The sequence below is a fragment of the Harpia harpyja genome, chromosome 9 (genome assembly GCF_026419915.1).
Source record: "Harpia harpyja isolate bHarHar1 chromosome 9, bHarHar1 primary haplotype, whole genome shotgun sequence".
In the NCBI taxonomy this organism is placed as follows: Eukaryota; Metazoa; Chordata; class Aves; order Accipitriformes; family Accipitridae; genus Harpia; species Harpia harpyja.
Window position 1 is genome coordinate 35105504 of NC_068948.1, and position 20810 is coordinate 35126313.

At 47.8% G+C, this 20810-nt stretch overlaps 2 protein-coding genes, 1 long non-coding RNA gene and 5 other non-coding genes across 9 annotated transcripts in view; 2 read left to right on the plus strand and 6 right to left on the minus strand.

The window, feature by feature from the left end:
* Window positions 1-1530, minus strand: UBB (ubiquitin B). The gene is made up of 2 exons (XM_052795575.1): window positions 1313-1530; window positions 1-780 (listed from the first exon to the last, which is right to left on the minus strand). Exon 2 carries the CDS (start codon window positions 772-774, stop codon window positions 85-87), a length of 690 nt encoding a protein of 229 aa, XP_052651535.1. The 5' UTR covers window positions 775-780; window positions 1313-1530; the 3' UTR covers window positions 1-84.
* The window catches only part of LOC128145462 (uncharacterized), a 20154-nt gene continuing 792 nt past the window's right edge, over window positions 1449-20810 (plus strand). The window contains exons 1-2 of the long non-coding RNA XR_008236481.1: window positions 1449-1539; window positions 3947-4187. This is a non-coding gene — a long non-coding RNA (uncharacterized LOC128145462). The remainder of the gene's footprint in view (window positions 1540-3946; window positions 4188-20810) is intronic.
* Window positions 4664-4735, minus strand: TRNAA-UGC (transfer RNA alanine (anticodon UGC)). Its single transcript has one exon. It is a non-coding gene; the product is annotated as a tRNA-Ala (tRNA).
* TRNAD-GUC (transfer RNA aspartic acid (anticodon GUC)) lies at window positions 5095-5166 on the minus strand. Its single transcript has one exon. It is a non-coding gene; the product is annotated as a tRNA-Asp (tRNA).
* Window positions 5404-5476, minus strand: TRNAF-GAA (transfer RNA phenylalanine (anticodon GAA)). The gene has a single exon. It is a non-coding gene; the product is annotated as a tRNA-Phe (tRNA).
* TRNAD-GUC (transfer RNA aspartic acid (anticodon GUC)) lies at window positions 5913-5984 on the minus strand. Its single transcript has one exon. It is a non-coding gene; the product is annotated as a tRNA-Asp (tRNA).
* TRNAA-UGC (transfer RNA alanine (anticodon UGC)) lies at window positions 6215-6286 on the plus strand. The gene has a single exon. It is a non-coding gene; the product is annotated as a tRNA-Ala (tRNA).
* DHX37 (DEAH-box helicase 37) overlaps window positions 8252-20810 on the minus strand; it is a 19236-nt gene continuing 6677 nt past the window's right edge. For both annotated transcript variants that reach the window (XM_052795571.1, XM_052795572.1), the window contains exons 6-27: window positions 20715-20807; window positions 20118-20214; window positions 19607-19720; window positions 18777-18878; window positions 18157-18271; window positions 17676-17771; window positions 16980-17053; window positions 16095-16233; window positions 15757-15833; window positions 14937-15169; window positions 14387-14498; window positions 13685-13791; window positions 13092-13280; window positions 12838-12962; window positions 12434-12550; window positions 12136-12308; window positions 11622-11736; window positions 11055-11192; window positions 10610-10704; window positions 10080-10153; window positions 9263-9360; window positions 8252-8660 (exon numbers count right to left, since the gene is read on the minus strand). In XM_052795571.1, coding sequence (XP_052651531.1) covers window positions 8578-8660; window positions 9263-9360; window positions 10080-10153; window positions 10610-10704; window positions 11055-11192; window positions 11622-11736; window positions 12136-12308; window positions 12434-12550; window positions 12838-12962; window positions 13092-13280; window positions 13685-13791; window positions 14387-14498; window positions 14937-15169; window positions 15757-15833; window positions 16095-16233; window positions 16980-17053; window positions 17676-17771; window positions 18157-18271; window positions 18777-18878; window positions 19607-19720; window positions 20118-20214; window positions 20715-20807 — 2566 coding nt within the window. In that variant the 3' untranslated portion in view covers window positions 8252-8577. The remainder of the gene's footprint in view (window positions 8661-9262; window positions 9361-10079; window positions 10154-10609; window positions 10705-11054; window positions 11193-11621; window positions 11737-12135; window positions 12309-12433; window positions 12551-12837; window positions 12963-13091; window positions 13281-13684; window positions 13792-14386; window positions 14499-14936; window positions 15170-15756; window positions 15834-16094; window positions 16234-16979; window positions 17054-17675; window positions 17772-18156; window positions 18272-18776; window positions 18879-19606; window positions 19721-20117; window positions 20215-20714; window positions 20808-20810) is intronic.

A 20810-nucleotide genomic window follows, 5' to 3' on the forward strand; every position in this document is an offset into this window, starting at 1 on the left:
TTTTTGTGGATGCAACAACTTTATTGGAATGAACAAGTGCAGAGAAATTTTTACTTGGAAGGAAGCAAGCAACAACCAGCCAGTTCAATTACCACCCCTCAAGCGCAGAACAAGATGCAGGGTGGATTCCTTCTGGATGTTGTAGTCGGACAGGGTGCGCCCATCTTCCAGCTGCTTGCCAGCAAAGATCAGCCTCTGCTGATCAGGGGGAATACCTTCCTTGTCCTGGATCTTGGCCTTGACATTCTCAATGGTGTCACTGGGCTCAACCTCAAGGGTGATGGTCTTGCCAGTCAGGGTCTTCACAAAGATCTGCATGCCACCTCTAAGACGCAGCACAAGATGCAGGGTGGATTCTTTCTGGATGTTGTAGTCGGACAGGGTGCGCCCATCTTCCAGCTGCTTGCCAGCAAAGATCAGCCTCTGCTGATCGGGGGGAATACCTTCCTTGTCCTGGATCTTGGCCTTGACATTCTCAATGGTGTCACTGGGCTCAACCTCAAGGGTGATGGTCTTGCCGGTCAGGGTCTTCACAAAGATCTGCATGCCACCTCTAAGACGCAGCACAAGATGCAGGGTGGATTCTTTCTGGATGTTGTAGTCGGACAGGGTGCGCCCATCTTCCAGCTGCTTGCCAGCAAAGATCAGCCTCTGCTGATCGGGGGGAATGCCTTCCTTGTCCTGGATCTTGGCCTTGACATTCTCAATGGTGTCACTGGGCTCAACCTCAAGGGTGATGGTCTTGCCGGTCAGGGTCTTCACAAAGATCTGCATTTTTCTCTGGAAGAAGAGAAACCACTTAGCTTTGTCACTTTTCCCCTTCCTTCCCACGGGAGGCCGCAGCAAGGCCAAGCCGCAGGAGCCCAGCTCCCCCGAGGCAGCACACCGGCGGGTGCCGCTCCACGCCCTGTGACGTCAGAGTGAAGGATCCGCCCACACCCCCAAGGGAGGCGGGGCCACCCGCCTCGTTCCTCTTCCCGCCCAAGGCGCTCGCGCCCGCCACCATCTTGAAGGACCGCTGCGCCTGCGCGGCCGCCATTTTGCCGCTGGCTGCTCATACTCCCCTCTCCCGCCCATCTCCGCCGCCGGCTCGCGGTGCTGCCGCCACGGGGGAGGGGAGCGGAGCGTCCCGGCCCACGCCCCGCCCGCAGCCCGCCATCTCCTCCACCCGCACCCCCTCCCCCCTCAGCACACACGCGTCTCCCGCCCGGCCACCCAGCACGCATCTAAGCCCTGCCGACGCCACGACAAGCGGCTCTACCCTGCGCTTTCCCCGCGGAGGCACGGTGAAGCCAAGTCGCGCAGTACTCACCGCGGGGCTCGCAGGCCAAGCCGACGGCACAACGCTCTCCGAGATTTACGCAGCTGCAACTGCGCCACACATTCCCCTCCCGCCCCTTATATAGCCTCTCGCGCCCCGCCTCCGCGGATCAGATCACTCCGCCAGGCACTATTTCCCCTGTGGTGCGCGCCGTAGCTCTACTGTGCGAGTGGAAGGAAGCGAGGCCCGGCAGCGCGGAGGACTCAGCGCGTCGCGTGGTGAGGCGGCCTGGCCTGGCGGGCGGGGGGCAGCGGTAGTGAGTGCGCAAAGGGGCGTGGAGAAAAACCTGGCGTGGAACCCTCGGAGCGGGGCCGGGGGCTATGGTGCCTCAGCGAGCCGAGCCCTCTCGACTTCAGAGACGTCCCTGTGCCTAAAGCTTCTTGTCAGCGCCATACGTTTTATTCAGGTATTTAAACCCCTACAGTTGTCTCCCTGCTTCAAAAGCACCTCCTTGATTTTCTTCCCTCGGGCAGGGTGAGGGGCAGCTCTGCCCACAGGCCTCGTGGGGAGACAGTTTGTGAGGCGCCTGTAGGAAGAAAGACTGTTGTTTCAGTCAGAAGGACGCCGTGTAGTTCTATTGAAGAAGCCTCTGATGTGTTTTAGCATGACAGAGGGAGAGAAGTGGCAGGGGAGCCTGGTGTCCCCCACCCGGGACCGGTGTAAGCAGGCACAAACCTGCTGGGACCAGCACGGGCGAAGCCTGTGAGCAGGTTTGTGCCAGGCCCTCTGTGCCACCCTGGCCTGTGGAGCAAGGGACAGGGAAGACAAATCGCTGTCCAGCCGCTATAATGATGCCGGGACACCCGCCGGGGCCCGAGTCCCGGGCAGCGTGAAGGGCAGAGAGGGCACCAGGGCAGGGAGGCTGCAGGAGACTCCTGCCAGGGGATGGAGATCAGGCAGCCCAGAGACGGGAGAGCTGAAGTGAGGGACAAAGAAGGCCTGATAGATAAAGAGATCAGAGTCCTGCAGTCTGCCTGAGATATAATCAGTGAGTATATATATATGCATACGTAAAGTGGACTATGCATCTGAGATACAGTGGAGTTTATAATGCAGGACAAAGGCCTTGCCACTGGGGTAAAATCAATCATAAATAGAAATAATAATGCCCATTTCTTATTCTCTTCTCACTTACAGAGCACCTTCGGTAGATTACTGTTGCACTCAGTTGGCTCCTGTGCCATCCTTGTCAAACTATACAGCAGTTCAAGGGCATAGCTAAGAACAAAATGGGGCTTTGTTTGCAAGATTCATGAGATGCCATCCGGTTCTATCTGCCTACAAAATCCTTCGTTTGCCGGCACCCAAAGAAAACCGCTGCCTACCAGACGGACACAGATAACACTCTGGGCTGCACACCAGTAGGAAAGGAGCAGAGGCCCAGCAACAGCTTTGTGATTGGTTCGAGGGAAACCAGCCTGCATTTCCCTGACATATGGAGCTTTTAGAGGAGGGGAATGCTCTGGGGAGCTTCTCAACTGCTGGTGGGCTGGGTTTGTATTAAAACTCAGCATTGCACTAGTAATAATAATCTCAAACACCCGGGTTGTTCAACTGGGAAAAAAAAAAAAAAAACCAAAACCCCCACAAAAGTCTTTTGGTTTCTTCTCAGGTTAGAATCATGTTCAGTGGCTTATATTGTGTGCGTTTGGAGTTGTATAAACATAAAAGACTGGAATAGCCTTTCAGATTTAGGTCTGCCTCATCTGAAAGTGAATAATAATGCTAAGCTTATTCTTCTAGTTACAGAATGAGCACATAGAACTGGTCTGAAAATAGTCAAAAAGGCACGTGGCAATGTATTTTGTGACAGACATGATAATAGTTTTGTAATGGGAAAAAATTAAAATGATACAGTGCTGATGTTCATCTAATTAGGGTAGACAGCCAACCATTGAGCATCCTGAGTGAGTTTGTACCTGATGTCTGAAACAAATGGTGGAGCAGCACACCCCTAAAAGTTCAGATTTGCGTTATATTCAGGTTGCAAGGCAGATGTTAGGCCCTAATGCAACAGAGTCCTTAAATACGGCTGGCTGGTTTGCAGAAGGAACACTGCTTTCCCGAGCTGGGAGGGGCTTTCTGTGAACAAAGCCACTCCGTGTTTCTCCTACACTGTCTGTACAAGTACCCCTTGCTATGATTTCAAGACAAGCTTGGTGAGCAGTAGGATGTTGGTCCTAACAGACCATGACCTATTATACTGACAAATACTTATTTCCTGTGCCAAAAAGTCTTGTTACTTTGTCCCTGTTACTACAAACTCTCTGGGGCAGGAACCATCTCTTTCTTGTATTCCTGAAGTACAGCTGCCCAGAGAGATCCTGTCCAGGGAGTTATTTACAACAGGGATCTTCACACTTACTAGTGCTGTAGCCAAGCATTTGGCTCAAAATAACAACTAGAAGCAACACGAGTAAATGAATAGCACAAGGAGCATTTTAACCACTCTGGCAGGAAATGTCATTTTACATCTGTCGGTAGTCAGCTCTCCCTACCAGAGAGAGCTGGATACGCTGTTGATAACTGAACAGTGCAGATAAAACAGCTGGTAACTGAACTGAGTAGATAAAAGGTGTTTCAAGCTCTGCATGTGCTTTGGTCTCTCTGTGCCATACATTTCAGCTCTTGTGGCTCTGAAGAGTTTCCTGGGTAAGAGAGAACCGTGTGAGCCCGGCCAACATGAGGAGATCAAAGCAAGAGGGCTTTCCCGAGAGCTCCTTCTGACCTGTTCCCAGTGAAGCCTGGTCACGCTGCCAAGGAAGGGGCTACCACTGACCCTCCAGCTGGAGCAGGACAGCAGATGTGAGCGGACACCGCAGAGCCAGCTCAGAGCCAGGGAAAAGCTCCTGCACCATCACAGCCAGTGAGTCCAGTCACCTGTGGTGTGCTGGCATTTGTGCCTTCCCCTTTGTCTCTGGCTCTGCAGTGCAGACACCCTGAGACTCCTCTGTGCTGACTGCAGGTTTGCACGTAGCCAGCTCTGCTAGGTTCTGGGGTGGAGAGGTATCAGGCACGGCTGACAGGCCAGCATCCCCCTGCGTTTCAGGGTTTAGTGCTTCCTTCCTCCTTTCAGGCTGCTCTGCGTCTGCAGGGCCTTAGTGTGGCAATGAAATACCCAGAGAGACATGAGAATCCTGTGTGTTTGCATAGTCCTGAGGAGAACCGACTGACAAAAGAAAAAAACCCACAATTTTTTGCCACTAGGAAGCTGCCCACCGTAGAGCCTTTTCGGGCAGCAGGTTCAGCGTGCAGTTTTCTGTTGTTTAGTGTGACGTGGCAACTTTAACCCTCGATAAAATAAATCACGGGGGGGACGGAAAAGAGGACGAGGGCCTCTTCTGGAGATGCCGGGGATTGAACCCGGGGCCTCATACATGCAAAGCATGCGCTCTACCGCTGAGCTACATCCCCCTGCCCCGTGCGGGCCGCCCTGCCCAGCGGCCAGGTCCGGGAGCCGCGCTTTCCTTCCCTGATGGGATGGAGGGGGGAGCAGCGATGCAGGGAGGGCAGAGAGGTGCTGGGCGCGGACGGCACCCCGCGCCGTGAGGGGACACGGGCAGCCATGGGCCTCCCAGGCCCGGGATCGGGCTGTGAGCGGTGTACGGCGGTGTACAAAGCTAGGTGTGAACTCCAGGCAGCTCTTAGAAGTACCGGAACACTCTGGGTCCGCACACGCAAAACTGTACTACTTTTTTTTTTTTTTCCTTCGGAAATTAGAAAAATCCGTTCCGGAAGAAAAAAATAACTCAAAATAAGAAAAATTATGCAATCTCCCCGTCGGGGAATCGAACCCCGGTCTCCCGCGTGACAGGCGGGGATACTCACCACTATACTAACGAGGACGGCTTGGCGACTTCTCCCGGCGGGCCGGGCCGTACCCGAGCGCCCGCCGCTGGGCAGAGGTCCTGGCAGCCGCCCACCGCGGGGAAGCGGTTGCTGCCGCAAAGCCCCCACACGCGTGAGCGCTGACACCCGGGGCAGCCGCCCCTCCCCCGGCACGGGGGACCGCAGACCCGGCCCCCGCTCCGCTCGGCGGCAAAACGACCCGCCGTCAGCCGCGCGGTGAAAGAAAAAGGCTCTGCCGAAACCCGGGATCGAACCAGGGACCTTTAGATCTTCAGTCTAACGCTCTCCCAACTGAGCTATTTCGGCCGCAAGAAGCCCCCACGCTGGCCGCAGATACGACCCCGCCCAGCGCACCCGTGGGTGCCTGTGGCCCCGGCCCTTGCCTGCCCTCCCCACGCGGGTTTCACCCACGCAGAAGCAGCGCCCAGTTCCCGGGGCGTTCAGGGGTTCACCCCCTCCCCTTCCTTCCCACTGCTTTCCAACCTCCCGCAGGGCGGGGACGGGACCCCAGGCACACCCCCTCCCCCCCCAATAGCAGCAGCAGGGTGCTCAGAAAGCACCCTGGGAAGAGCGGCGGACCCCGACCCCCCCGACCCCCGGCACAAAAAGCAGTTCCGCCTGCTTTACCTCACCCCCCGCCGCAGGCTGCCCCGCAGCCCGTCGGTTCCACGGCCGCGTCACAGACAAATCCCCGCGCGGGGGCCGCCGGGGAAAAACGGCAGCCGGGGACAAAACAAATGACCTCCCCGTCGGGGAATCGAACCCCGGTCTCCCGCGTGACAGGCGGGGATACTCACCACTATACTAACGAGGACAGGCACACGGCAAGCTTTTCCCGCCGTCCGCTATAAGGCCGCGGCCGCCCCACGCAGCGCGGGCCTCGCCTCGGGAAAAGCTGCCCGCAGGCCCCGCGCTGCTCCCGCAGACGCTGCCGGCGCCGGGGCGCGGCGCGGGGAGGTGCGGGGCGGAGCGGTCCGCTCGCTGGGCCTGACGTGCGGCCCGCAGCATGTCTGTATGTGCTGCGCAGAAGTAATGCTGCAGCGAGGGGATGTAGCTCAGTGGTAGAGCGCATGCTTTGCATGTATGAGGCCCCGGGTTCAATCCCCGGCATCTCCACTTGTTTTGCCCCCGATCTGCCAAGCCGGTTGTTTTTGCTTCCTCTCGCCCAGTTTTCCAAAGGAGCCGTTATTTGTAAACGAGCTCGATATCGTCCTTTTATTTCCTTCCCTCCCATAAGCACAGAGCAGTTTGCAAACTTCTGCAATTCTTGCTAGAGAAAGGTGCCCAGCCAAGAGCTCACAGCACCCTCCTGCCCACAGTCATTGCTAAACACTATGGCGTTGCAGCATGTACATTATAAACACACAGCTACAACAGGCTTGCTTGAAAACAGAGGTTGCTGTTTCATCAGCATTAGATATTTTTAACACTTGCCTGTGTCCTGGCCTGCAGCCCCCGAAGCACGTGGGAGCAGAGGGTGCAGGAGTGCCAGCCTTTTCTGTGCTTGGGTTGCACCAGCTTCCTCCAGAACACAAGGACAGGAAGGTCACTGCCCACACCTCCTCATATTGCTGTATTACAAGCAACAGCAAATTAACACAGCATAAGCGCAGGGTTTACCAAGGAGGAAAAACCTTAGGTGAAAGGTGAACCTAAGCCATCCATTTTCTTCTGGGACTACCACACATTCTTGCTGCAAAATCACCAGATGGCATGGTTAGTCTGCCCCATTTCCTAAAAGCTGCTGCATTCCCAAAAGTGCTCCAACCCACAAAACGCAGGGTGGCTCAGGAGCACCAGGCTCTACAAAACAGTACTGCCAAACCATATGGCAGAGCAATGGCACCAGGAGATCTGAGTGCTTGCAGCACCAAAGCAGGTATGAGGAGAGATTTGAAAAAAAAAAAATACTGAAACCAAGATTAATGGATACTCTGAACTCATGGCAAACTCATAGAGAAGCAGGAAAAGAAATACTAGGACTGTACTGGGTCTGGCTGGGCTGGAGTCAAATTCTTCATAGCAGCCCATAGGCTGCTGTGTTTTGGATTTGTGACTAAAACAGTGCTGATAACACACCAGTGTTTTGGCTGTTGCTGAGCAGTACTTACACATCAAGGCCTTCTCTTTTTTTCCCCCATCATGGTTTAACCCCAGCCAGCAACTAAGCACCACACAGCCACTCACTCACTTCTTCCCCACCCAGTGGGATGGGGGAGAGAATCAGGAAAAAAAAAGTAAAACTCATGGATTGAGGTAAGAACAGTTTAATATAATAAAATAACAAAAGAATTGGAATACACAAAACAAGCGATGCACAATGCAATTGCTCACCACCTGCTGACCGATGCCCAGTTAGTTCCTGAGCAGCAATCCCCCCCCCACCAACTCCCCCCAGTTTATATACTGGGCATGATGTCACATGATATAGAATATCCCTTTGGCCAGTTGGGGTCAGCTGCCCTGGCTGTGTCCCCTCCCAACTTCTTGTGCCCCTCCAGCCTTCTTGGTGGCTGGCACGAGAAGCTGAAAATTCCTTGACTTAGTATAAACACTACTTAGGAACAACTGAAAACATCAGTGTGTTATCAACATTCTTCTCATACTGAGCCCAAAACATAACACTATACCAGCTACTACAAAGAAAATTAACTCTGTCCCAGCCGAAACCAGGACACCCACCTTCTGCTGCCCCCACGAGCAGGCCAGGGCTGGGCAAGACACTGGGAGAGGACACAGCCAGGACACCTGACCTGAGCTGGCCAAAGGGATAGTGTGTGCTGTATAATGTCAGTCATGTTCAGATACCATTTCGATTTTTCTTCTTTGTCTTCTTCGCTTCACTAATTAAACTGTCCATCTCAAACCCACGAGTTTTCTCACTTAAGCACTTCCTGTGCTGCCAGAGGGATAGGGAGCAAGCGAGCGGCCATGCGCTGCTGAGCTGCTGGCCAGGGTCAACCCACCACAAGGACCAAAGGTTCAGTCTGCATTTGGATCTGCAGTGACACGCGAGGAAGAGTCCACAAAGGTCTGAAATTCTGCTTATTGCAGCATCCCACATAGAAAACATTTCTCCCATCCAAACCAAGAACTATACATATTTATTACAGTCCATATGACTAATATAGTCCAAAGAGAAACTTCAGATTAAAAAAAAAAAGTCTGTAAAATACAATGGATAAAATTATCCAGACATTAATATTACAAAATACCAGCAAAAGAGCTGGTAGGGCTTCTGGGAACACAGAGGGCTTCCCAGAAAACCAGAATAACACCCAGTTCGCTTACAAAAAAGTATCGCTAACAGTTAGCGAGTCCATCTGTGTCATCAGATTTCCAAGGAAACACAAGCTCTCAAAACATCTTCAAGAAAAGGAGTCCCATCAAGAACAGAGCCAGGCACTTCACAGTGCTACTGGTGGCCACTTCTGGGCTAGATCATCATGCATAGCTTCGGGGATCCACTGACAATAGGCTGCAAGCAAATCTAGAATGAAAGAGAGGAGTGATTAGACAGCTATGGGAGTCAGGGACTGGAGCTGTTTTGCTGGAAAGACAAGGTCCTGTGGTGTCACCCTGCTGAGAGCAAGAACCAACTTTCCATCACTGGGACAGTGTTGGAGCTTGGACACCTGCATGCAGATATAAAAGTATCAAGTATGGGAGAATTACTGTGAAAGCCACCACTGCATCACTTTGCAGCTGCTTCTATGAAGAACTCTTATAATCTGGTACCCTAATATTGAACAAAATCCATTTTACCTGGAAAAAAAAAAATTTCCCGTATCCACTGACAGTACTGTCGTAGCCCAATTTTTCAAAAGTCCAAACCAAACATTTTAACTGTGGTTAGAATTACAGAAAATAAATTCTTAAAATACAAATAAATGTTACTTTCTAAAGTACAGGGAACTCCAGTTCTTCACAAGACCCAAACACAGAGCATTACTGTTTCTGGTGAGAAAATAGCAAGTATTTGGAGCTTATCAAGTGAAATCACCCATTTTTAAAATTACAGTTCAGCAATGCTCAAGGTACTACAAAGTCTGCGCTGATGTGACTAATAATTAGAGCAAGCAGAACACTTACATTTAGGATTTTTCTTCCATGCAGCCAGTAAAGCATCACGATTATCACAATTTTCTGCAACTAGAGCCTGCAGGAGGGATTCTGTCCTGGGCTGAAGTCTAAATCAGCCCAAAATAAAATGGTGCAATAAAACAATGTTCATTAGCACAGTTTAGCAAAGTGTTACAGCATTCACCTTACCTTTCTGAATTTACACTCTTAGTATTTTTAACAGGCTAAATATAGATGTAGAAATACATGACCTCTGGATACAGAGACATGCCATTGGCTCAAGAAAGTTCACTAGAAGTAGTATGTTCTCCCCACCACAACTTTATGTTGTTAAAAGAAGTAGCAGGTTGCTTGGTAAACAAGAGAGGATATTGCAGGGATAGCAAGGGAAGCAATAGCTGACAGTCCTTTTGAAGGTCACAGTTCTATAAATGTAATCAAAACCACAAGAAAAACACAGTCTGTTGCAAACATGTTTTTGAAAAGAAATAAAGACAATATAATTGGCCAAACTGCAAAGAAAAGCAAGGAAGGTAGTAGTGCTCATCTGACAGTTTCTTACATGTGAGCAATTTACTTGTATGAAGCAGCCTGCAGAGGTCAGTGTGACCAGTCGGTTGCCTGTTCTTCCACACTACGCTTAGAATAGCCCAATTCTCTTGAGACACAATTTTTCTTGGTAAGAAAACTCATTTTCCTCTCCCTGCAGCTACAGCCAAGATGACTATCTACAACACCCTTCCCAGCATTGAATTTTTTTAATGTAAAAGGAAGTTAAAAGTGTTCGGTGGAGACAACAACCTTAAGTTTGGTTTTAACAACTTACTTGGACCATGTCTTCAGCATTATGAGGGGACTGGACAGCAGACACGGGCTATAAGAACGCAACTTTTCAATGACCTGGAAGATTTGTTATAACAAGTATATAATGAACAATGTAAATTAACTGTTCTGTGGAGACAATCGTCAATGAACGTGGGACTGCTACAGACTTCCATCCCATATCCTCTATTACCACCTCTCTCCCATCCATGTGTCCATACCAATCTTGTCCTTAGTGGCTTGCTAGATGACTCTTGTGTCTCCAAATAGACAAAGACATGAGCTATAGTTTTTTTTTCCTTTGCAAAAACAGGACTTAAATTTGGGGTCACTTTCACCCAAATGCCGATTTTCATGTCGTTTCGTATTTTAAAGATATCTTCCCCACCCCACCAATTGCAGCAAACTCCTCCAATCACCAGCCAGTTATGAGGAATGGGCATGTGCACAAAGGCCCACAAGGCCCATCTCCAAAAACTGGGCTAAAAACTTATTGCTAACATCAAGGGAGTAGCGCAGCTGGAACACACTCACCTTTCCTTCAAGCAGGAACCTGGCAAAGTATTTGTAACGATCAATACCTTCTGGGTAATCAACTTCCACAGCAGGGAGCTGCCAGCTAACTCGATCTGGAAAGAAAGATCACACCAAGTCTCCTAAATGCTCGAAGAAGAGGGTACATTTCCAAGGGAGATGTGACAACAGAGGTGCTCAGAAGCGGCAAGGATACTGCCACCACCCAGCCAGCCTTGCTCCTTTACAAGGGAGCAGATGGGCATAAAATGCCCATGCCAATGGGAAGATGCTGATATTTAAGAGCTACGAATCTCATGGAGCTACTGAAACCACTGTTAAGCTCTTTGAGCAGTCCAAGCTGAGCTTGACCTTTCTGGTCTGCTGATAGTCTTGTTAAAAGCAGCATGACAATAACTATAGAGCAGCTGTCAGACAAAACTTTGACACTTTTCAAGACACTTACAAAAGACACTTGGTCTGTGACATCGAATTCGGCCTGTTTCGGAGCAGTAAGATGGAGGAGGATTTTCCAGAGGCTTCCCAAAGTGGCAGTATGGTGGCAGCAGGGCAGGAATCCACTCGGGTTCAACTACAGACACACCTTAGGAAGGGAAAACACACATCTGAATGCAGGCTTGCTGCCAAGGGCTGCCACCCACTAGCAGTCCCATGAGTACACTGCATGGTCAGGATCTCATCTCCACAGACTTACTTGTATCTCATTTTTCAAGTCAACTTTTTTACATTCTTCTGTTCAGAGACCAGCAATAGGTAGCTATTGCTGACAGAGCTGGTGCAGAGCAGCTATTTCAGAAGCTGAGCTTTGCTCCAGCCAATTCTGCTAGACAAAGAATAAACCAGGCCAATTTTTCTCCTGATCCAGATCTAGAAAGCTTAAGGATCCAAACCCCAGGAGGCACGACCACTCTGTAAGAACACTCAGCCACCATAGCAAGGGACACATACTGCTAAGGCATTTCTGAATTCCTCGCCATACCTGTGGAACAAGTAGGGACCGCAGCAGTCTCACCTTTCATATACAGTTTTGTAGTCTCAAGAATTTCTTGATACACCACAAAGTCTGGGAGTTGTTTGAAGAGGACTGAGCTCGGATGGATGAACACTGGGTCGTCCAGGAGAGCAGTCTTTCAGAAAGCACAGAAGATTGAAGCAGAGTTAAGATGAGTTACTGGCAATCCAATTTCTTGATTGCATTGAATTTCAGTCTCTCTCAGATGTACATTTATATGGTTTCCTTAAGTGATGGAGTTTTTTAATAACCCCACAATTTTCTGCTTCACCTTCTCTGGAGACATCAAGCACTTTGCAAGATGGACTAATGCTACTTCTTAGCTCTTTTATAACAATTCCTACATGAGGACTGGGAAATTGCAACACTGGAAACTTAAACTCTATGGAAAAAAGTTGTAGAAAGCCAGCACATGCAGTCCCAACGCTGCATGCAGCCATAAGCCCAGGCTTTGCACAGGAGTGTCTTTCTGCCACAGAGGGGAAGAAGAATTCAGTCAAATGAAGCTGTTTACCTTGTAGGCATTTTTCCATTTGTCATCCAGGAGCTCTTCTGCCTGAACCCTTCGGGCAACGTGATCCCCCAGCCCCGCCAGCACAATCTGTCTCAAGTAAGTTGCTTGAGCTTCTGTTGGGGGCTTCATCTTTGGATCAACATAGAGACCAGCATCAGTGCAGACTGAGTTCACTGCGAGGAAAAAAAATGGTGAGTTAAGATTCAATAGAAAAAAAGGTTGTAACAAACAGGCCAGTTGATTTGTCACCCCCTCCGAAAGAGAATAAACACAGCAATTCCTCTCAAAACCCACTTACCTGTTGTTGTCAGCTGCCCTCTCAAGCGCCTGATTTCCAGCATTGCTTTGTATCGGAGCCCATTTTCTTCACAGAATTTACGGGTACACCCAGCATATTCACAGGCTCCCACTGCTCCTGGAAGTGAACATTCAGGTGGAGAAAACGACTTAGCCGATCAGTTCTCCTAATTAAACCAAGTGTGGGACAGTACTGTCATAGTCAACACGTGCATATCACAGTTCCCACTCGTCATTAGCCTGGGACGCTGGCAGGCTGCCCACAGAACAGCCTAGAAAATATACTGCTGGACTCAGTCCTGCAGCACAAGGATGCCTTTGGTTGTATAAAGCTGAGAGCTCAGGGTAGCAGAGACGAGAACAGAATGGAAGTTAACAGTACAGGGAAATCACTGTCTGCAATACCTAACATCACCATGAGGTCTCCTAGCTTTTGCATCGGCCCCTGCCCAGCCCAGATCCTTTGCATCTGTAAAAGCCTTGCTTTCTTCCCCTTGAGTTTCGCTGTCTCTTCCTCACTTACTGCTGGCCTAAAAGAAACACAAAACAGCATAAATGAGTATTGTGCTTACGTGCAGAGGGGCCTCAACGTTAAGAGAGGCATCAGCTGTGACAAGGTGATGCATCCTGTAAATAGGATGTCAGGCTAATTCACTCGCCTGTCAAACTCTTCAAAAAGCTCCCGGACGGTCATGGCAGACACTATGGTAATGGCATATGGCAGGCAGTCGTGCTGCCTGCTTAATGCCAACATCTTTGCATAGCGGGGGGCTACAGGAAAAGTGGCCATTATTCTGCCCAGGGGACTAATAGGGCAACTCAGCTTTGCTGCCAGCTGCTGCTTCAGCCTGGGGAGAGAGAGAGAAGTCATGTAAGGAAGTAACTTCAGCATTAGAACAAGTTTGTGTTTCTGGTTGTGGCAGCCCAATTAATTTGATGTGTTTTCTCAGATTTTGTTATGTGCTGGTCCCAAAGGCTGGGGGAAAGATTCCTCTTCCTCATGCAGCTCCCACCTCCCCTGCACGGCACACTCCTAGCACAGTCTTTCCCTGCCCAAACACAGACAGGGCCAGTAAAACAAACACAGGTGAACCAGAGACTGTTAAAATGATGCCAGTCTCTGTACAAAAGCACATCCTCAGATGTGAGGGCTGAGATGAAAAAGCAGGCGGGGCGACAGCAGTGCCCACTGCCTTGATAGTGGAGGCCAAGCAGCAGTGCCAAGAGATTTGTGGGGGACCACAGATGTTACCTTCCCGTCATAGGGGGTTCCTTCAAGGCACCCAGGGCTATCAGCAACTCCTCAGCTGCTGCAAGTGCTTCTGTTGGAGGTGGTGTTGGGAATGGGAAGTTGATTACCTAGACACACCAAGAGAAAATGCCTCTCAGTACATCATTGACATGGCTCCCACTGAAAAACAGAGTCTGAACACAGTAAGAAGTCCTGGAAGGGAGCAAAACCCTCCCCTCCGGTTACATACGCCAAAGAGAAACATTTAGGATGTTTGCCAGAAGCAAGAGGAAAGGACATATAATGAGAGGAAACGCTTAGAACAAAAACATTAGGAAACAGGAATACCAGCGTCACCCTCAGCTGCCACTGACTCCAGGCACCGCCTAGGGCAGGCTGCTTTAAGGCCTAATGTTAAGTATTGTGCTTTCTGAAAGCGCTCAAGTATCTCTAAAACACAACCCCTGTTTGGACAGGGTTTTTTTTCACTACTAAGAATGTAAGAAAGCTCTTATTACCTGAACAAACATGTCTATTAAGGCCTGGTGGAATTCATAGCAGCTTCTGCAATTAGCAGAACCAAAATCAAGTCCCAGGATCCTCATTTCTAACACAAGGCACAGCCTCAAGCAATGACAAAAGGCATTTATTTGTGTTTGTTTCTGGCTCCTAGGGGCAACCACTTTAATGAGCACTGTAGCACAAAGCCAATTTACACCTCACCTTTTCTATATTTAATGCCTTCATTTGCAGAATCAAGTCTTCTACCGGTCGCTTTGTTATTTCTGGAGCAGAAAATTTCTCGAAGTCCATGAAGACTGCTGAAGAGTATAACCTAGTGGACCAGAAGTGCTGCTTAAAGACTTAAAAGAAATCTTAACTCAAAAGATACACATGAAAAATTGGCAAGGGATTTTAAAAAAAGGCAGCTGCGGGTACTATTTACATAACCATGTAATTATTTAATGGTTGGGGCATACCACCTTATTCACAAAAAGTTGACTTGGCTCGGAGTGGAATCCATGCTAATCTGGCCACCAAAATAAGGGTTTTCAGCCCCTGAAAAGCCAAACTGTCAAAGCAACATCACCAGCGACAGTTCATGTTTGGCTTCACCTCTCCTACTTGAATGAAGAGCAGACAAAACCAAAATGTTTCAAGCAGCGCTAGGTCCTTGTGAAAGGGGCAGCACGATGACAGAAGCTGTCAAATTCACACCAACACTCGTTGGGCTTTTTGTTTCTCCTAACCCTCTCCATGGCAGGTAGCTAACCTGTAACAGTGCCCTGGTTCCGTCCGGCCAGCCCGACCTGCTCGCTGGTTAGCTGAAGCTTGAGATATCCAGGTGACTCTGAAAGACGAAACCCCAGTAATTTTGTCATAGAAACGTTTCTTGACCTTTCCACAGTCAACCACATACTTGATGCCTGGGATGGTAAGCGACGTTTCAGCCACATTGGTGGCTACAACACACAGTCTCGTGCCAGGAGGAGGAGCCCTGAATACCTACAAGAAAGAGACGGGCATGTAAAATGCACTGCCAACAATGGAAAAAAGACAGGCAGTCAACTCAGATGGGTTGCAAAGGGACGACAACACATATGGCATTGCAGGCGAAACCCAAGAGTGAGACCAAAGACTTAACTCTGTCTCCAGCTCTAGAGATCTCTATCCAACTCAGTTAATCCCTCAGAAACATCCACAGGGATTCCAGGTGGAACAGACACCAGCATTGAGTCGTATTTAGACATACTGCTGCCACCTCCAAAGCCCAAGAGGGAATGCAAGAATTTGTATGAACTGCCTGGCAGCAGCATGATCCTGACGTGTCCCAGGGCCATGACTGATTTTAACACGCTGCAGGACTGTCACTTTTCATCTCTCCCAACCTGCTGAACTGGCACATTAGGGAGATCCCAGCCTAAGCAAGGCCTGCTTTGATTCCATCCCAACTTGCCTATTGGGCCATTCAAGTCTGCCACTGATGGATAGTCCAAGATGGAAATTTTAACTCACAAAGCACATGTGACTTTAGACAATGATCACACATATCTATAAGGATCATTTACTCACTGTGACAATAAATTCTTTACCTTTGCTTGTTTCTCTGGTGCTAGCAAAGAATAGAGTGGGAGCACATAGAGTGGAAGGGACGAATCAGATTTCTCATCTATGAAGAAACAAACCAATATTGTTAAATACACAGTAAGTCAACTTCCAGGCTTAGTCCCAGCAATGTCTTCACAAACATTTGTTTCATTTAAAACCAGTAAAGTATTTGGTACAAAGCTGAAGATGGAAAAATTTAATAGCTTTTCCATGACACAGGTCTGCTGTGTTATCACACCAGTTTAGCAAAGGACAACTAGCTTATGTTGCACATTTCACAGGTGACAGGAGATATGGAATTTTTATTTCATAAGTGCCAAACCTTCTTCTGAGTCTCCATCTCCTAAATCAAGGTCAATATCAGACCCTGCAATATCATCATCAGTTTCAGCATCTCTGTCTTCATCTCCTTCATCCACTGGTACAACAGAGTAATTGTCCAGATCAATTTTGGGGAGTGCCTGAGAAAGACAGGAAAGATGACCACAGAGCATTAAGGGGGGGACACAAACAGCACTTTTTATTGCTTTGAAAGCAAAGCTGAGCACTTACTCCAAACATTTGTTGACCTGAAGGTGAAAGAGGGATTGAGAGATTTCATTTGTATTTTAAGGCTGAGGATCAGCATTTTGTAATTGTGAGAGGCGGGGGGGAATAACCCAAGTATTTCAAACAATATTTTGTGACGAGCCAAGCTTCTTCACTTGGAGGACAGTGGGAAAGGGTAAAATTTCTTTACTTCAGGCCTCTTCAGCTACCAGGATCCAACGTCAGTGGACAGTATATCTATAACATCAAGATCTCCTGCTAACAAAGCACATGTAGGACTTGGGTGGAAGCCAAATGCTACCCTTCCTCACAGATGCATCAGTCCTAATTTTGGGTAACAAACGGCAAGATGAGGAGCAGCCCTGGAGCCGGCAAGTCTGGAACTCCTTCCATTACAGTTTTAATGGTCAGTACTCAACTGAAATCAGTCTCCTGCCCATAATATCCAGGGACATATTTTAGCACTCTGCTGCTCATAAGGCAGCAGTTATCAGCGTAGGTAGTATTACTGGATATCCTGAGGGGACATATGTAGGCTACAAGGCTTCATGCATGCCTAAAACAGTCTGGTGCGAAACAGCTACACAGGACTACTGTTTTGCAGGGAGGTACCTGCTCCTTCCTGTCTCTTGGAGGAATTCTAGCCATCGCACATTACCGTAACTTTCTTCCGCTTCCTTGATTTCTTAAATTTTCTGATTTCTTCCACTGATTCTTCTTTGTCATCATCTCCTACAAAAACAGGCAGTGAAATTACTGTTAGCTGAGCATGCTTTCCCTCGGAGAAGGCAGTGGGGAGAGTCTGGTCCCACTCCCATCTTTTGGGGGATTCAGAAAGTGTCACAGTGTGAAAGAAACAAACAGTCACATTGAAGGCAGAGGAGACAGGGATGACACACAAGTTTAATGTTGTAATTCCATTTAGGAGCCATACAGAGGATCGACAGCATCACACACAGCAACTGTATGCCTTGAGGTTTAGGAGACAATCAGCTGAGCTATATTAGAATTTGACTTTCTAAAGTCATCTTGGGAAATTCCACTATCCTGAAAATAAACAGTCACCAACAAGCAGCAGCATTTCCACTTTAATTCACAACCAACAGAGTAAGTGAAGAAATGCAATGGATTCTGGGGAACTGGAAGGGATCATACACACAAACCTTTTCCCCAAACTCAAAACAGCACAAACTTAATGATCAGTCATCAAAATCATCCACAACAAGCCCTTTCCCCAACCCTTGATTTGGGTTTTTTTTTAAATAAAAACTTATTTTTAGGTGCAAAGCAAGCTTATCCCACTTCTCAGTGGGATAAATTCAAAGTTTAACAGTCCTTTATTCTATAGCATTACCTGCAGTGTTGTTTTTTTGGAACGGAAAGGCTTTCCTTAGCCTTCTACAGAGAGCATGAACTTCTGCCTGGCCTGTTAAAAACACCAAAATCCCACCTGCAAGAGAAGAAATCACTCTCAACCTCAGCATAGATAATTCACCTTGGAAAGCTTCAGATCGCATGATTGATAAAAGACAGGTCAAATATACTGTGACGTAACAAGGAGGAACAGGGTGTTTGACTGCATCTGTCTTCTACTACTCCCTCAAGAAGCATGCTAATGCTATGATTTAATTGAAGGGTAATTTTCACATCAAAAGCCTTCGAAGTAAAAGCACACCATACATCATTGCAGTCCAATATTTAAACTTACAAAAAAACCCACCCAAAAACAAACAAAGAAAAGAAAAAACAAAAAAAAGCTCCCCCAAAAAACAACCCAGAAAACTTTAGACATGTTAAGTGTAAAGAATTTGAGAGGTTCTCAGCAATGACCTTACCTGAGGGCAACATTCGATGGATTTTACACACCTTCCTGAAGCACTCCCCACTGTAGTCATCTAGGGGAGTTTTCTTGTTAAAATGAACAGTTACAGGGAATTGCCTTGCATCTACCTAGAGAGGAAATACATAAAAAAGGGTTGGTTTGCTGTTGTAACTCAAGCACAATCATTACAGCTTTCATGGGAGAACTAGAAAAGCTCACCCTGTATTTCTGTTCAGCTCTTGGTTTTGATAACCTACAAAACACCAGACCCACAGAAGTTATCAGTGTTGTCTACCCTGAACACCACAAAACCAGGCTAGAAACCAAAAATTTCCTCTCTTTCAGATCAACTCAGACTGAGGCTTGCTAGTTCTCCTGAACTGTAACTTACAGTTTTTCAAGATAACCAGATTCTGCCAGGGCAGTTTTCTGATAAAAGTGGAAAGAAAAACACCAAGTCCCAAAAGAAACAATAGTCTAACAAAATAACTATTTTTAAATTGATATCTGAAAGATTTCAGCACCAACTGGAAAGATCAGAGTGCCTCTATTTTTTAATTGGTTTTATAAAGGAAGCCCTCACTGTATTTCAGCTGTTACATCTAATGCAGATCCCAGTAAGGAGAACGATACCTGAATAACAGGAGGTGTAACAGAAAACAGCCTGTTGTTATCGGTGAAATCTTCAACACGAAGGGTAGCCGACATGATGATCAGCTTCAGCGGCAGCCCTTTCTGCAGGGACATAAACGTGTTATTCTGTGCCTGAAAGCATGCAGCAGGTAAGCTACACAACACACAAACCCAGAGCTGTTAGCAGGACTGGATACAAGTTTCTGCACCAAAGCACTCAAAATCTAAGACAACAAAAGCACTGTGTCAAGTGACAGAGGATACACACAGCCTCAAATGCAACGTGTCTTAAAATACACGAAACCAGACGCTGGCAATCCTGATGCTGAGAGTGTCCTGCCTCTCAACACTGCATTCTCTCTCTATCCTAAGTAAAACAAACACAAATGCCAAGCACTGCCCTGCAGTCCACCAGCCCCAGCATCAGGCAGGATCAAACACTCCATGATGTCTCCTCCAAAACTAAGTCCTAAGCACTGCTGTTCGCAGCTTATTCCAGTGCAACAGTAAGCATCTTGCTTTCTAACAGGCTGCCAATTTTATTATTTACACGTGTCTTGTGGCACTGTAAGTCTAAAATTAACTGCATATTGCCTGAAAAATTATCTGTTGGTACTGATATGTACTATTTTTCCCCTTTTTGTAGGCTCTGTGCTTCTTCGATCATATGGAAAGACAAACACATTATCTGAGCATTATTTCATGGTTTCCATCAGATTTCCATCAACTGCCACACCACACAGAGTCCCTCCTCCCATAGAGCCTCTTTGTGTCTAACACCCTCCTCCCCAGCACATCTGCATCTAATACATCAATACTGCTTCTCTTACCTTTTCACGAAGAGGCACAATGCGAGACAAGAGGCCTATCAAGATATCAGTGTACATACTCCTTTCATGGGCTTCGTCAATAATAACGACTTTGTACTTTGAAAGCAGAAAGTCCTGAGAATAAAGATTGATTTCACCACATGAAGCCTCAACCCAAGGACATTTTTAAGTCAAGACAACCTATGGCTACACAAACACTGACCGCTCCCCCCTTCCCCCATCCTTATGGCTGCTGTCTCTCCCACATATTTAAGCACAGTTTAATGCGTTTACCCTACATGAAGCAGCCTAGTTCCCGAGAGTCTCCTCCTTGCTCTCATTTTACACAGCAATACAACCTAACTTTGAGGGACTTGGGCAGGAATATAAAGGGTTGAGATGAAATACATCTCCGGTGCTGAAAGGGATTTTGCTTTGAAAGGTTGGCAACAAATCCACACAAAGCCAACCGGCTCTCTTCCTAGCTATACAAAATACTTTCCTTTTTATAACACTGAGGACAGCAACTTACCTTCTGAATTTCTTTCAGCAGCACACCATCCGTCATGAACTTGATTTGTGTTTCATCTGTAACATTCCCTTCATATCGGATTTGATATGAAACCACTCTGTGAGGAAATGCCAGGGTAGCCACAAGAAAAAGCATGGTGAGAAACAGAAAATTCACATTCAGACCAGGAGGCAGCCTTCAGCCTAACTAAATTATGACTTGATGCCAAGACAAGACAAAAAGCATACCATCAGCTCCCCAGAGCCTAGCACACACAAAATGCTACAAGCTGGGATACACAGCAATGTCACTCTGAATTATTTCTCTGTTATGGGGTGCTTTCTCACATGGAGACAAACTAGGACCACTTCCCAAACTAGGACCACTTCCCAAACACCACCTCCACAAAGCTCTCTCTAAAAAGTAACTTACAACCATTAGTAGCAACAAATCTGGCTTTTTTATAGACAACCCCACAGAGGAGTTTATAAGTAACTTCCCCACAGTTCTTCGCCAAAGACTGAACAAGCAATGTGCAAGTCTTGATTTCAGTCTATGCCATACACAGAGCATCTCAGCCTTACCTTCCTAGCAAGGTCTCAGCTTTTTTCTCCTCACCTGTGTGACAAGTTCATTTCCTTAGCAACTCGCTGGGACATGGACACTGCAGCCACACGCCGAGGCTCAGTGATCCCAATAGTACCGTTTGAACTA